Source organism: Delphinus delphis, chromosome 13 (assembly GCF_949987515.2).
Source record: "Delphinus delphis chromosome 13, mDelDel1.2, whole genome shotgun sequence".
Classification (NCBI taxonomy): Eukaryota; Metazoa; Chordata; class Mammalia; order Artiodactyla; family Delphinidae; genus Delphinus; species Delphinus delphis.
The window spans coordinates 60,835,359-60,850,637 of NC_082695.1; the positions used below are offsets into that span (position 1 = coordinate 60,835,359).

The 15,279-nt window shown below is 44.2% G+C and overlaps 1 protein-coding gene across 1 annotated transcript in view; it reads left to right on the forward strand.

Annotated features, from left to right (window-relative positions):
• SETBP1 (SET binding protein 1) overlaps positions 1 to 15,279 on the forward strand; it is a 370,803-nt gene that overhangs the window by 173,464 nt on the left and 182,060 nt on the right. Inside the window, exon 3 of the mRNA XM_060029535.2 lies at positions 14,543 to 14,596. Within this exon, the coding sequence (XP_059885518.1) occupies positions 14,543 to 14,596 (54 nt within the window). The remainder of the gene's footprint in view (positions 1 to 14,542; positions 14,597 to 15,279) is intronic.

Here is a 15,279-nt window from a genome sequence, read left to right on the forward strand (position 1 = left end):
CTGAAGGGTCTGAGGAAGAGGGGAGTAACTGACGTTTATGAAGCACTGACCGCCTAGCCTCCTCAACGGGCATATATATCATCATCCAAATATCTCTATGAGGTAGCAGCGTTACCCACCTTTTATGGTTAAGAAAACAGAAGCTGAAGATTAAGCTGCTAGGAAGTATATGAACCTGACTGGCTGACAATCCAGCATGGACCTCATCTGCATTCCCACTTCACAGATGAATAAAATGAGCTGATGATAACTGAGTGGAACAAGGTCACAGTGCTGGCTAATGACAGGATTTGGTTAGAATTTAGGAGCCCTAACTTCAGTCTAGCTTTCTTTTCACATTAGGGATTGTAGGGCCCTTCCAATTTGCAGATCGTTTTTCTGCTCGAGGCCTTTGGAAGATGACACTCCGTCTCTGAGGTGCCTTTCCCACAGCTCTCAGCTTGGCCACGTCTGCTTATCCTTCAGGGCTCAGCTGAATTGTTGCTTCCTCAGGAAAGCCTTTCTTGACCAGCCCCAAATTCTAAATCAGGTCGCTCTCTGTTAACTCTCTGTCATACCCATACTTTTTTCTCATACTTTTTTTTTTACTTTATCACAACTCTAAATTACATTTATTTCTGTTATTCAAAATAATTCTGTCTTGGGCTTCCCTGGTGGCGCAGTGGTTGAGAGTCCGCCTGCCGATGCAGGGGACACGGGTTCGTGCCCCGGTCCAGGAAGATCCCACATGCCGTGGAGCGGCTGGGCCCGTGAGCCATGGTCGCTGAGCCTGCGCTCCGCAGCGGGAGAGGCCACAACAGTGAGAGGCCCGTGTACCGCAAAAAAAAAAAAAGAAAATAATTCTGTCTCCCTGATTAGACTCTTGGGTTTCATGAGGGCAGGGACTATATCTTATTTGTTCATTGATGTATCCTCAGAATGCAGGGTACTTGGCATTCTCATTGGCTGAATAAGACAAAGTTGAAATTTAGACCTGAGCGGACCCAGCAGACGAAAAGGGGCATGGATCTACAGGTCCGAAAAAACTCACACCCAACACATTCAACCAGGATAGAGAAGAAACAGGGCCAGGTTTAGCACTGTCTTAATCTTTTTAGCTGCTGTAACAAACTACTGTAAACTAGGTGTCTTATAAATAAAAATTTATTTCTTACAGTTCTAGAGACTAAGAAGTCCAAGATCATGGTGCCAGCTGACTTGTTGTCTGGTGAGGACCTGCTTCTTGGTTCTTCTCACTGTGTCCTCACGTGGAGGAAGGGGCTAGAGAGCTCCCTGGGGGTCTCTTTATAAGAGCACTAGTTCCATTCATGAGGGCTCCATCCTTGAGCCCTCATGAGAGATAATCCCCTCCCAAAGGCCCTGCCTCCAAATACCATCATGTTGGGGTCAGGATTTAACATATGAATTTTGGGGGCAAACAAGCATTCAGTTTACAGCAAGCAGATTCACCACATTTATCTGGGATTTCCTCAGGTTCATCTTGAGTCCCTAATAATGCAGATTTCTCACGATGGCTTACATGCTGGGTAAATCCCACATACCTTTCAAGTCTCCTTGCCCAGGACATCCTCAGCTACCTTGAGTTCTAACCAGGGCAGGCTGTGCATTAGCCCACATGGCCCCTGTGCATATATGTTCTGCACTGAGGCTCTCAGTTCTTAGCCACACCTGATGCTCATGGGTTGTGAACATGCCTACACCACCACCCACCCTGATCTTCCCAAATTTTTAGAAATGATAACTCCATTCTCTCAGCTTCTCAGGCAAAAACCGTGGCATCATCCTTCATTCCTTTTTCTCCCTGTCACTCCACAGCCAATCCATCAGCAAATACTGTGGGCTGTTCCCTACATAGCAACCAGGGAACCTTTAACAGTGTAACTCAAATCGCGTCCTGTGTCCTCTTCTCCAAAGACTTCCCATGTCCTTTAGTGTGATGTGCTATGCCCTAGACCTCCAGACTAATGCCTGATGGCTCTCTGTGGCACGGCCTTGCTCGGCTCACATCTCCAGCCACCATCCCCTTGCTCACTCTGCCCCAGCGACACCCGTCTCCTTGCTGTTTCACCACCACGTTGAGCACATGTCCACGTCAGTAACTTTGCACATTGTGTTCTCTCTGTTTGGATTGTTCTATTCCAAATGTCACACAGCTCACTTCCATACTTCTGTCTACTGAGATAGTCGCTTGTTAGACAGGCCTTCCCTGACTGGCTTATTTAAAGCAGTACATCCCCAACTTTGCCCCTTTCTTCTGCTTTATTTTTCTTAACTTTTATTACAATTCACAGGTTATATCATTATTTTTATTGTTATCATTTTACTTTATTGTCTTTCATTGAAAGCAGGTACTTTTTTACGCTTATATCCCAGTTCCTAGAAAAATATATATTTATTGAATGGACTTATTTCATGAATATCAGTATCCTTCACATTTACTCCATTCAAAAGCTTGGCTTACTTCATACACAAATTTGTACAGAGAACATGTTAATTTCTGAGCTTGTTGGGATGTCGCATTTCATACAAGTCACCTGATCTAAGTTCCAGCCCAGTTGTCAGTGGTCTTCAGCAGATAGTCTCGTGGGCACTGTGGTGTGCTAGAGCCAGCTCATGGTGGCAAGAGGCAACAGGGCACATCTATTTCCAACTCTGCAATCAGCACCTTCAGGTTGGTAGCTTGAAGTGGTGAGAATATTTACACTGTGGAAATTGGCAAATGCCTTGCATCAGGGCTTTTTTTCCCCCCCAGAGAGTCAGTTATTAAAGGTAGGTCAGGACAAGACTTGTTAGTAACAGTTAGTCCTCCCACTGGCACAGTGTGCTCAGATCTGAGAGCCACATTTTGAGGGAGGCATTTGTAAGTTAGGCGGTGATGATACCAGGAACCGTATCCAGGGAAGAAGAGTTGAAAGCCCTTAGGATATGCCACCTGGGGATGTATGGATATGATACCTGTCATCAAATGTATCAGGGATGGCCAGTGGCAGGAGGGCTAAGCATACTATAGTGTGGGCACATGGGCAGGACCGGAGAATGTATGGGAGACGATGTGTCTGAAATCATCGGGGCTTGGTGTCTGGCTCTAACTTGACATTTGTTGCCTGGAGTGGGCTGGTTAGTTTCCTCACTTGTAAAATGAGGTTCACATATCTATTTAACAGGAAGATCTTGACAATAAAAGCAAAGCGGTTAGTTCCTTTTGCTCAGAATTAGGGGGATGAGTTTCAGTGAGGCATATTTCAACTGAATAAAGGTAGAATTTGCTAAAGACTAAAATAGTGAGTGGCACTTCCTCAGAAGTGTTCAAGCTGTATGTCCATCTGTCAGAGAAGTTGGAGAAGGGGATTCCTGCATTGGAGCGGGGCTGGTCTGGATAATCACCCCCTAGGATCCCTTCTACACTAAGACTTCTAAAGCCAAATACATCCCTAGGCAAGTCATTGACCAATTTTTTTGCCTCATTTCCTCCATCTGTCAAACAAGCAGGATAGTTTCTGTCCCTTCATGTCTTTCATTGTTGTTGAGATGATTAAGTGAGATCATCATTTGAAATGTTTTTAGATCTAAGAGTAAAGACATTTTGTCAATCTCATACTTTACCATTCTTTTTATAATAAAACCACTTTACACCTTGGAATAGGGCAACATTCCCTGTGATGTGACTATGAAGAGTGCCTGCTGTATTGCACTCAACAGATAGTAGAGGGTAAATAATTAAAAGACAGCCCTATTGTCAAATAATTTTCAATATTATGTGGAAATAAGCTTGTGTGTCTTGGAATTAGGATGCTTGTTAATAGTTAATATCCCATGAGGTCAAGGAAAGCCTTAGGGTGAATGGAGAGATTAGGCCACTGCTGTTGACAGGTGCCTTCCATTTAGATATGGCAAAGGTAAGTGGCTGGACACAGCTAGATACGGCTTCCCTACCCTCTTTTTCATCTTCTGTCCCTGAGTGAAGCTTGCTTCATATAACTCACAGTGTAGCAATGGATCCTCTGCCCTCCAAATTATGGGCCACTCACCTCTATTCTTAACTACAATTCCTTAGATCTGGGATTTTTTTTTTATCAAAGGACCTGGAGATTCCAATTTTTCTTGCCCAGTTAGAAATGAAGCACAGCAAATAGCTATAGTGGGAATAGTTGCCGTGTGATTATAGTGTTACTGATTGATAGTGGATACTTTCCTAAAACCTGGTTTAAGTAGTAAGGGATGTGGAGAGAAACAAGAGGCCACTTATTCTCTGAAACAGCAGTAAGAGATGGAGAGCGTAGATTCTCTTCAACATACACTTAGGCCTCACCAGCTTCTCTGTTCTGTCAAGGGCCCTGCCTCCCCTTACACCCTACCACTCTACCATTTTTCCTTTGATAACTCACCCCCAAGTACCTCTAGTAATAGACAATTTGTGTGAAGCCTAAGAATGCTTTGGGTGAGTGACAGGGCCATCCATAGCCTTTTCCAGAATTCATAGTCTGTCATATCATGAGGTGATCTTACAGAGTTTCTCGTGTCAAAGGCGGGGAATACCAAGGGCCAGGCAGAGACATGGCTTGCCCAAGGTCACCAAATGAATTGCCAAATGTAGCTGCAAAAGTGAACATCATTAGTCTGCGTGGTGGACCCTTTGTGCTATAAAGGGCTTGGGCATATGATTATTAAAGGGGTCTCAGACTAAGTTAGCAGCTACTTCCTGTCCTGCTGATGTAGCATCTGTGTGTTACACTCATTTTGCTCAGTCTCAGTGGGTAGCATATAGAGAGGCTTCCCCCCGCTGAGCCAGCCGGAAATTCTGGGCAGTTTGTCCAAAACTGGGGGGACTGTGAGTCAGGCACACACATGATTTCAGGGAGAACCAGTTAAAGGATATCTTATTAGGAGAAGAGATCCAGGGAGCTATAATCCATATACGATGGATTTTGATGAAAAGAAAACCTCTGTTTTCCAGATACCACTCTGAGATGATCTTGTCCTTGAGAGTAAAATCATAAAAAACCATTTTTAGCAAACTGTAGTCTCAGCAGGGCTATGTGAAACAGGTACATACACACCCCAGCAAAGAAGAGTTACTGGTGAACCAGCTGCTTCCAGAAGTCCTGTATAAAATACAAGAGGGACAGATTTTTAACAAAGTACAAGGATATCTGTATTTCAGAGAACCATGCCTCCTTCAAAGTTGTTATGCTAGGAATCTAAAGCTTAATATACTGGGGAGCAACTTTAGAAAGATGTGGCAGACTCTGTAGAGTATCTTTAATGGTGAAGAGTCATTCTGGAAATAGCCAGATGTCTCGATCCTCAAAGAGCTCCTGTCCTAGGGAATGACAGGACCAAGTAAGTACACAGCACGTACAGTGGCTGTAACGTTGTACAGTCTTACAAGGCAAGAGTAGGACCATTTGTGAAAGAGATTGCACATTAATTGTGCAGTTTTCAAGTAGAAGCTCAAAGAGATTTTTATTTCAACCAATAGCAAAGCATATAAACAAACAAGTTCCACTTGGTTAATTAAAATAAATAAGCAAATAACCTGATTTACTTCTTTAAAAATACGTAATAACCTTTCTAATGAAAACCATAAGCAGAAGTATTTGGTAAACAAAGACCGTCTTTTAAATTTTAGTTTTGTGAAGGTTATTCCTTGAAAATGAGAGGAAGAACTCGGGTTTCACTTCTCTATCTTTGTTGAATACGGTTGTCTGTCTTCCCTTAAGATCTTACCTCCTGTTGTCCAGTTCCTTGATTCTGTCAAGTGCCAGACTATCCTTAACAACTTGTGCTCCTTTTAGTTCTCATGCTATGCTGGATTTGAAGATGACATAAAAGCACATTTCTTGCCTGTAGTAACAGAGATGGCTTTTCCTATATTATTAAAAGTGCCCACGTATATGGTCATAATGATATTACTCTTCCTTGGGATGCAACTATCCTCTTCCCATCATTGGTTGCCCTTTTTTATAAATGCCCACCTCTTGGCATGTGTCTCTAGAAGGCAGAGGTCTTTTCTAGGTGGAATGAGGTTACCCACGACAGCATTTAGATTATTGGCAGTGCCACATGTATAGAGTAGTTAAGAATGAACATAGGCTTTGGTTTCAGATGGAATTGAGCATGTTCTCTGGATCTGTCAATTACTCTCTTGTGACTTTGAATAAGCTACTTAATGTAGCTAAGTTTCTGCTTTCTTATTTATAAAATGGGTATAATCATAGTACTGCCTTATGAGGTTCTCCAGAAGAATTAATAATAGGAGCTGATCCCTGGAAAGCATTTAGTGGTTTACGGGGATTCCCAGCATCTGTGATGGTGCCTGGAACTTGGCACACCGTTATCAGCTAGAAGAAAAAAGAAAAGGAGGAAGGAAGGAAGGAAAGCAGGAAGGGAGGCAGAGGGGGTAAACTTGGTTAGGGAGAGAATATCCACGTGATGATTAGTGCACAGCATTACAGTGCAGACTCTAGTGAGTCCTTGTTCAGCCAGGGTTCAGGAACGAAGCTTCTTTGAAAAAAGTCAACTTGAGTTCAGAGAAATGTGAGGAGAAGATCAAGATGTTACTTAGATGCCTACACTGTGAGCCTGCATGGGGCTGATGGGAAGTGGGAAGCCTGGATCCTACCTGCACGGTGGGTCATCTGGGGCCTGGCTGTCAGTGGTTCCAATGTCCCTGTGCCAGGGATGACTCCCTGACAGAGTAGGGAGGGAGAAAGCCCCACTTCATTTAGGGATTCCTGAGGGGGTCATGGATGCCTTAGAGGACTGGACTTGTCAGGATTTGGAGCTATGTTCAAATTCCAGTTCTGCCACTTTTTGCCCCTATAACCCTGGACAAATTAGTTAACCGATTTGAGCCTCAGTTTGCTCAACTGTGAACTGGTGAAAATAATACTAACCTGCGTTAATAATGTGAAGATTAAGAGGAATAATAGAGTTAAAGCATCTACCTGGTACAATAACAGGCAAAAGTACGTCCTGAAAAATCAATTATTTTTTTTATATTATAATTGCCAAGAGTTCAGGGTAGGCTTTCAAAGGAGGAGATCCTTCCACTTTACCTGAGGCTTATAAAAGCTGTGGCTACCTTCAGCTATAAGGCCAGCTATCACTGGGTGCAGCTTGACTTTATCCCTTTTAGATATTCACCTGTAATTGTGATTAATTGCTCTAGATTTGGCCTGAGGGGCCCAGATTCTCAGCCAAGTTGGCTACACTGAGCTGAGCAGCCAAGCTTTTGACTCCAGTGCTCAGATACTCTCTGAAGCAAGCACCTTCTGACTTTTCCATTCTCTGCTGCTGAGTGAGCCCAGGGGTGTAAATCAATTTCCTTGGATTTGCCAAGGGGATGCATTATAAAGCTTCAATACTAGTCTTCGAGCCAAGCGAGCAGATCATCTGGTCAGTTCTAAGCAGAAATTCAGTACATGATGTGAAGGCAGAGATATGGATGGATTCTCCCCAGTATCCAGCTTTTCTTGGCGTACGTTCAGTGTGGGAACCTCCTTTACTGGCCTTTTACTGACTTTGGGAACAGCCCACAGATGCTTCCAATGGAACGTGAATTTTGCTTTTGTTCGAAGGAAAGAACCTATAGCCCAGATTGTGCTCCTGAGAAGCAACACATCTCTAGCTCCTTACTTTCCTGGTAAGTTAGCTATGCTTTCTTAAGTGTATAGTTTGCTGAACTTCAGATGAAAAGAATAGCCATCACTGCTTTCAGAAAATGGAAAGAAAAGAAGATAAAGCATTTTCCCGATGAATAACTCATGGCAAGTATTAAAGGCTGTGTTCTTAAAAATGAGGTCTGCTCATGCATCCATTCCAATCCTAGTAAGAGATGACTGTCTTAGCATCTTTAAAGAGATGAGCTGGTTAATTCTCTTCCCCCAGGTATATTCTGTTAGCACTGGGAGTGGCTTCTTCACCTATGTAGGGGCCTTCTCTTTTAAGATAAGTGCATTCCAATTTTATTTTTTATAAAGTTTTAAATCAAATAGATCTTAAATGGAAGTCCAATATAAAATGCCAATAAGAGGTGTGCTGTTCTGGCTAAAGTGGGATGGGCTCCTTAGAGCACAGTTTGAAAACCACTCTTCTGTAAGTTTCCTATGCATGGTTCATTTTGAAACATCAGAGGCATCATATAGGACCTGATAGAACCTCTATTAATACACATTCAAAAAATAGTGGGGCTCATGGAGTATTAGGATGTAGTGAAAGGGAACACACATCCTCCAAACCAGGCTCCCGTGCCTCCCTACCACCTGCAAATGGTGTAACCTCAGAAACAACTTAACCCGCTTGAGCTACTTCTTACCAAACTGCATAATAAATGAGGATATGAACATTCATGTCACCAGTTTATACCAGGTTTACCTCTGTAAACTTCCCACCCAACACCACACAAGATGCCCTCCATCCTTGAAATCCAGTTTCTTTGGTCTGCAGAACAAGACATTTACAAAGAATTTTACTGGGAAGTTCAAAAAGTGCAGGGTGAACTTCTGTAGGTTCACCAGCTTCAAATAACATAATACAAGACTTCTTGTCTCAGTGAGTTCTAGATTAGGGCACTCAGAGGCATCTTCTTTCATTAAGCTCGATACTTATAGCTCTAATCTGCAAGAAAGATTAAATACATTCCCACCCAGAAGTTGAAATAGCTGTGTCTTGGACAACAACCAAATAAGAACATAGGTTATATGTGTGATCTTGCAAGATCACACATGGAATCTTTAAAAAAAATGTATAAGCTCTTTTGGCTACATGTCTAGGGGAATTTGTTACAAATCTCACCTATAAATATTAGAACGCCATTATTTAAAAGATAATACAAGAAAAATATAAGCAGTCAAGACCAGGCTTGCTTGGAGTTATATTCAGTTATTATTAGCCATCCTTGTTGCTCTTTGGAACAGAACCTGAAAGTAAGACTGGAGGTATCAGTGGTTTCAGGTTTAACCTTTAAAATTTCATGAGAGTGAGGGGATTTAGTAAAAGGACACTCAGCCCAGCGAGGATGGCCACTTCGAGTGTGTAACTTACTTCTTAGGCTGGGAGGAAGCTGGCTGCCTGGCCCCTGCATCACCCACCCTAAATGCTTTGGCAGTTAGAACTAATGCTTTCCAAATTGTAAGGTTGTTTACCTTTAGCTTGGATGTGGATGTGACTGCAACCTCACTGGGATGGTGACCCCGTGTAGCAGCCTGAGTGACCACTCTCTAAGTTCCTATTTGCACACCAATAATAGAGACACAGTACAAGACTATCTCATTGCCCTCCCATCTGTCCTTCTGATTAGAAGTTCCTCCAGAGAATGTAGACAACCTCTTAGAAGTGTTTAGTGGGGAAAAGTTCCTGGAAAAAAAAGAGAGAGGAGACTAGATAATCTAGAGTCTGTTCCATCTCTTTTATCCCTGAGGTAAGAGACACACACTGGGGCACTGGAACTGTGGGGCCAGAGGGAACACAGAATTCATTTTATAGGTGGTGAAACAAGACCTGAATAAGTGAAGTGACCCCAAAACAGATCCCATAGTGAGTGGAGGCAGACCCGGGGCCAAGACATGAGTCTTCTCCCTCTGAGTCTAACTTTTGTACAGCAGTGTTCCAGTTATCATCCTGTGAGGAATAGCAGCCTGTTGGTTCCATTTTACCTCCCTTAATTCAATTTCCACATTTCCTTCTGTGTGCCTGGAACTCTGTTGCAGGCTCACTCGTGGTTGGTGGTTCCAGAGCCTGTTGCTTGGTAGAAACCAAGCTTTCTTCCTTAACTTTTTTCCCTTTTCTCTGTCTTAACCCCTGCCACTCTCCCCTCCCGATTTGAATCTCCCAGTCCCCAAGTGTTAGGTCATCTAAAACTTTCTTGGGGTTGCCTACATATGGTTGGATTTGTTGTTTCTGCTTTTTCACTGGGTAAGCCACTTACTCTTTCTGGACCTCAGTTTCTAGTTGGTTTCTAACAACCCCAATCACACACGTAATTGGGTGTTTATCTCCCTTGCTGGGAGGCTGCCTTCCACACAGGCTGTCCCCAACTGTTTTGTCATTTGAGGGATTGGAGTGGGATGTGGTTCATGTTCCATCCTGTAGCCAAAGTAAGAAGCAAGTGACACTTCACAAAATAAAGAGGGGGAAAAAATCCATTTCCTACAAAATAGAAAAGGGAAAGGAGCACAGATTGAAAAGAGGACAGGTGAGGTAAAAAATGCATTTAATGAAAGGATGTGTCTTTAAGGGAAATTTAAAACAGGGTCATTTGTTTTCCCCGAAGCCGTCTTTGCTCTGTTGTCTTTATCTGTGTACCTGCCTACCGCCACATCCACCCATCCACCCATCCATCTAGCTCACATGTTGTCATCTACTTTTCTGGCCCACGGGGAGGGAATATTTGAGAAGAGCAAATAACCTAGAGGATCCCTAGCACAACCGGGCTTCAGTGTGTCCAGCTGCATGTCTACAAGGCTGGGATCCTTTCAGCCAGATGTCCAGCCTGAGTCCCCCCACACTCCCCATTTTGTGTCAGGGACTCCCTTACCGGATGCAGTGTGTCCTTTTGATGAGGGGCCAGAAGAGGGGAAGTGATACTCCTGGGGCTGGAGGACACAGAGAAAAGTGGAGCAGCTTCCTCCCCTCTTTTGAAGGAAGCTCTGGAAGCTGTAGAATTTAGCAGGTATAAAAGAAGCTATTTGAGGGGCAGTCTGAGGCCCACGGAGGTCCCAGGGTGATGCTGGCTGCAGCTGTGCTGGGGGTGACTTATGGTGGTGTGGGAAGCAAAGGGAGAATCCTGTTCAGGAAGCTGGGTGTGAGAGGAATGCCAGCAGAATGCCTCTGCTTGTGAAGCTGAAGGTATTTCTCTCACCTGAGGGTCCCACAGTTTCCTTCATCTTCCCCCAGTCCCCCTGCTCCCCAGCCTGCCCTTTGGGCTTGGAGAGACCAAGAAAAAAAATTGAACTTGCGCCAAGAGAGAAACTGCAGCTCCTCAAAAATGGAAAGCAGGGTCATCATCATAATATTCTGAATGTGGACTGTTCCAGAGAGCAGGGAGACGTGTCAGGAATGAGAATGGTTTGAGACAGGGCCCAAGGATGCTGCCCAGCTCCACCAGAGAGATGAAAGAATTTTCTCCTTCCTTTGCCTTTTAAATGTAATTCTGTCTGCCTTTCTCCCCCACACCCACCCAACCCTTTTTCTGGGAGCAGTGCAGACATTTAGCCATCCTGGGAAAAGGCAGGATCCTTTTCATTAACTGCAACCTGACTGCAGTCCCCAGAGCCACGGCGGAATGCATTTCCTCCCTCTTCGCCTCCCTGTCCTGGATCCCTCCCCACACGGCTAGGATGGTCTGAGCAGTGAACTCTTTTTCTGTGGGACAGAATGAGGAAGGGGTCTGGTCGGGGGGTGGGGTGGGGGGGTGGGGACAGTTTGGACAGGGTCTGGATCAGTGCTTTTTAGGGCAGTGATTTGTGGAAGCACATTCTCATCTCTTCTCCGCCATGCCTCAGCCTCCCCTACTGATTAATTCATTCAGATATTTGAATGCTGTTTCATGCAGGAAATGCTCTAGGTGCTGAGCATTCTAGATGTCATTTCCTCTTGTCAGCTTGAAGCATGTCATAAGCTGTCTCTCACACTTCCCAGTAACTTAGTCATTCTAGCCCTCACCTCTAGTTTGACAATATTCCCCACTTTTCTTGTAAGTCATTTGACCAACAGGTACTTAATGACTAATTGTTTGTCCAGACTCTTCTTAACACTTTGAGAAATGCAGAAGTTATGTAAGATTTATATAAACCATGGTCTTGTTGGGCATGGGCTTGTTAGGCGAAAAAAAGGAAAATACAAAATATATACAAAAGAGAAGTTTAAATAATTAAGACCTAAATTGCGGGAATTCCCTGGTGTCCAGTGGTTAGGACTTCGTGCTTCCACTGCAGGGGGCACGGGTTCGATTCCTGGTTGGGGAACTAAGATCCCGCATGCCACAAGGCACGACCCCCACACCGCCAAAAAAAAAAAAAAAAAAAAAGAACTAAATTGCACGCATCTTTCTTCTGCTTAAGAGAAGGGAAAGAGGATGTAAGATGTAAGTTTTCCAGGGAGGATGGGATAGATCCTAACTTTGCTGAACAGGGGACCTAAGGAATAATAACCAAAAATTCTGTATCTTTATTTCCATTCAAAGTGGATATGGTCATTTCTCAATCCCAAACCACTAACGTGAGGGAGTAGTACATACGCTAAGATGCCATGAACACCCTTGTGGTTTATTTTCTGTTGCAGCATCTCAGAACTGGGAAGAACTAGATATTTGGGGCTTACTTCTTCTGTCTGCCTGGTGAACCTCGTGAAAACGCAGTAGAAGAGTCCCTGCCAGCTCGACTTCCAGGGCCTGGAGAGTTTGAGACCTGAGTCCTATGCACTAACACATGTCTGCGGCCCTGTTCTTGCAGAGGTCACTCCCATGCCCATACATCACCCTAGCCTGTCTGTCCCTCCTCCCCAGCTGCATCCCAACCTGTGCTTGAATCACAGGCCCCAAGCCATATTGACAAGTCCTGAAAAGTAGATTGTTGTTACCAATTAAATGAAATAGTGTCTGAAAGGAAGGGTTAGTTAAGGGTCATTCATAGGGACACACATTTTATGTTCCTGCCTGTGGCTCATTTGACTAACAGTCTGGTCCTCATCTTTTTTCCTATGTCATGTGTCCTCAACAAATTATCTCCAGTGTGCCTCCACCAGAGGCATCATGTTAAAGAAGAAAGAGGATAAGCTTTGGGATAATATACTGTTGGATTTAAATCCCAAATATGTGTTCTACCTGTGTGACCTAAAAAAGGTTTTTTAACCTCCGTAAGTCTCAATTTTCCCATCCATAAAGTGGAGATACTTTGTATTTCATGAGGGATTTATGAAGATTAGAAAATAAAAATTCTATAAAGCAGCAACCACTGTGCTGGGCACCCAGGCGATCCTCGATGTAGCATGATTCCCTCCCTTCTTCCTTAATGCATGCCACAGGTGGCAGAGAACAGACGCAAAGGGAGCTGTGCTGGGCTTGGTAAACCCCTTTTCCACGTCTTCTCCCCACTGCCGGCTTGAAGCGGCTCCCTGCCTTGCCGCCTGTCCATTTTCAAGGCTCAGTTCAAACTCCAGCTTATTTCAGCAACCCTACCCTGACCTCCCTTGCCTTACGTTGTTCACAGTTTGACACTAACACCCTACTACACTTTGCTCACACTGACACATGCGTGTCTTACCCTTGGACCAAATTGTATGTTCCTTGAAGGCAGAGATGCTGTATAATTATGTTCAGCCCCCAGTGTCTCGTCAGGTACCCTCACGGCTTGTTGCTTGGCTGTGTGTGCAGTCAGGGGCTGAGCTGGCTCTCTCTCAGGATGGTGCCACCTTTCCAGGCAAATGCCACTTGGGGAATCCTGCCTGCAGGCCTGGGTGTGGGGAGAGAGGTACATTCTCTACCTCCTTCCTGCTCCATCCCAGAGTTTACACACCTTGTGCGTCATTTTTGGCAAAGTCATTGAGAGAAGCTAGGGAGCCCAGGTGAGCTTTTCTGAGGGCTGGAGGCACTACAGCCCAGCATGACTTCCTCTCTTTCTTGAACCAAACAAAATATTGTTACAGCAAATATGAAATCTTTCCTAGTTTTCACAGACGCTCTCCAGGCCTAACAAAGCTAGCAGTCACACACCTTGAATCAAAATAAGCATCTGCCTTTTTTTCTCTTTAGCCCATTTTCCCAGCATTTTTGAGCAACAATAAAGAACGTGATTATTCTGTTAATTTATGATTCCATTGAGTGCTTTCTGGAGAGCATGCGAAAATATTAAAACCTTAACTTTACCCTTTAATATTGATTAAACACAGAGATACAGAAAATACATAACCTGACTCTCCTCATCTAACATTGTGCATAATAGTTGGAGGCATAAGCTATGAATACCTCAATAACATATAAAATCAAAGGCAATGTACGATAAAGGGAAACTGAGTCATGTGCAGCTGCAGAGAGGAAAGGGTCATTTTCACTGGTCTGAGTTTTAAAAAAGAAGAGGAAGAAGAAGAAGCAACAGCCCTCCCAGAGGAGATGGGCCTTTAACTGTCTCTTTTACTTGTCATATCACAGAATAATTTGATAATAGGAAAGAAGTCAGGGACCTTCTCCCTAAGGAAGTGTATGGACTCACACGTAATTTGTACTTACAATCTCAGGGAGTCTGTGGACTTGATGGAGTCCATCCATAGTTCATGATCCCTAACTTAAGGCTCTGAAGAATTAGTGGCACCTGGAAAGAAGGTAGGAGAGGGCAGCAGAGATAGTCAGAGATTGAGTAGACACAAGGTGAGCAGGCCATTCAGTCCAGGCTCCTATCCCAGAAGCACCGCATTTGCCTTTTGTGATTCTGCTGCTTTAGCTCCAGATCTGGGCTCTGGTGAGTCCATTGCCGATCAATTGTTCTGGGGACACTGTACGCAAACTGTGAGAAGTATCACTAAGGAAGACTCCTTTGTTCTTTTCCAGCTCCTCCCAGCCAGTGACCTTGCAGCCAGCGACCTCAAAGGATTTCAGCCACAGGTAAGTTCCACTGATCCTTTTATGAATTGTGAGCAAACAAAGTTGGCACCAGGGCACAAACCCCCCACCTTGGATTTCCAGCTTCTCTGACTTAAGGAACCAACCTTGATAATGACTTGGTAGTTTGTCCTCTCCCTCTGGCTCCTCCCATCTCATCATGAGCAAAACAACCTGTTTCTGCGTCTTTAATATTTTATAGTACGCAAGAATGTAGACCAAGCTGCTTGGAAAGCGTGGTGGTGGGTGATTCAGCTCAGGAAAGCGTTAAACCAAGGAGGTAGAGGGTGAGGTTCTCTCCTGCATTTCTCCTCGTTGGGACAGGATACTCACATTTGTGGAATCTTTGTGAGCAAATGCCTCGTAGCCATGGTCTGGCAGCCAGGTTAATCTGAGACTTCTGCAGAGGCAGATGGTTGAGTTTTGCTGATCTTGGTTAGGAAACAAGCCATTATTTATCTCTGGCCAGAATGCTTTTTTGGAGGTCACTATGAGCAAACCACAAGAGGCACAAGAAAGGGCTCTCTGGGGACCTCCCTGGCAGTGAAGATGGAAAATCACCTTCCCTGTCTTTGGAAGGGAGCTTACTGTCACCACACAAATGCATAACCACCAACACACACACACCACAAATGCACGACAGACACACAAAGTCCTTGTGTTCCCCATGGATCCTAGTATAGATA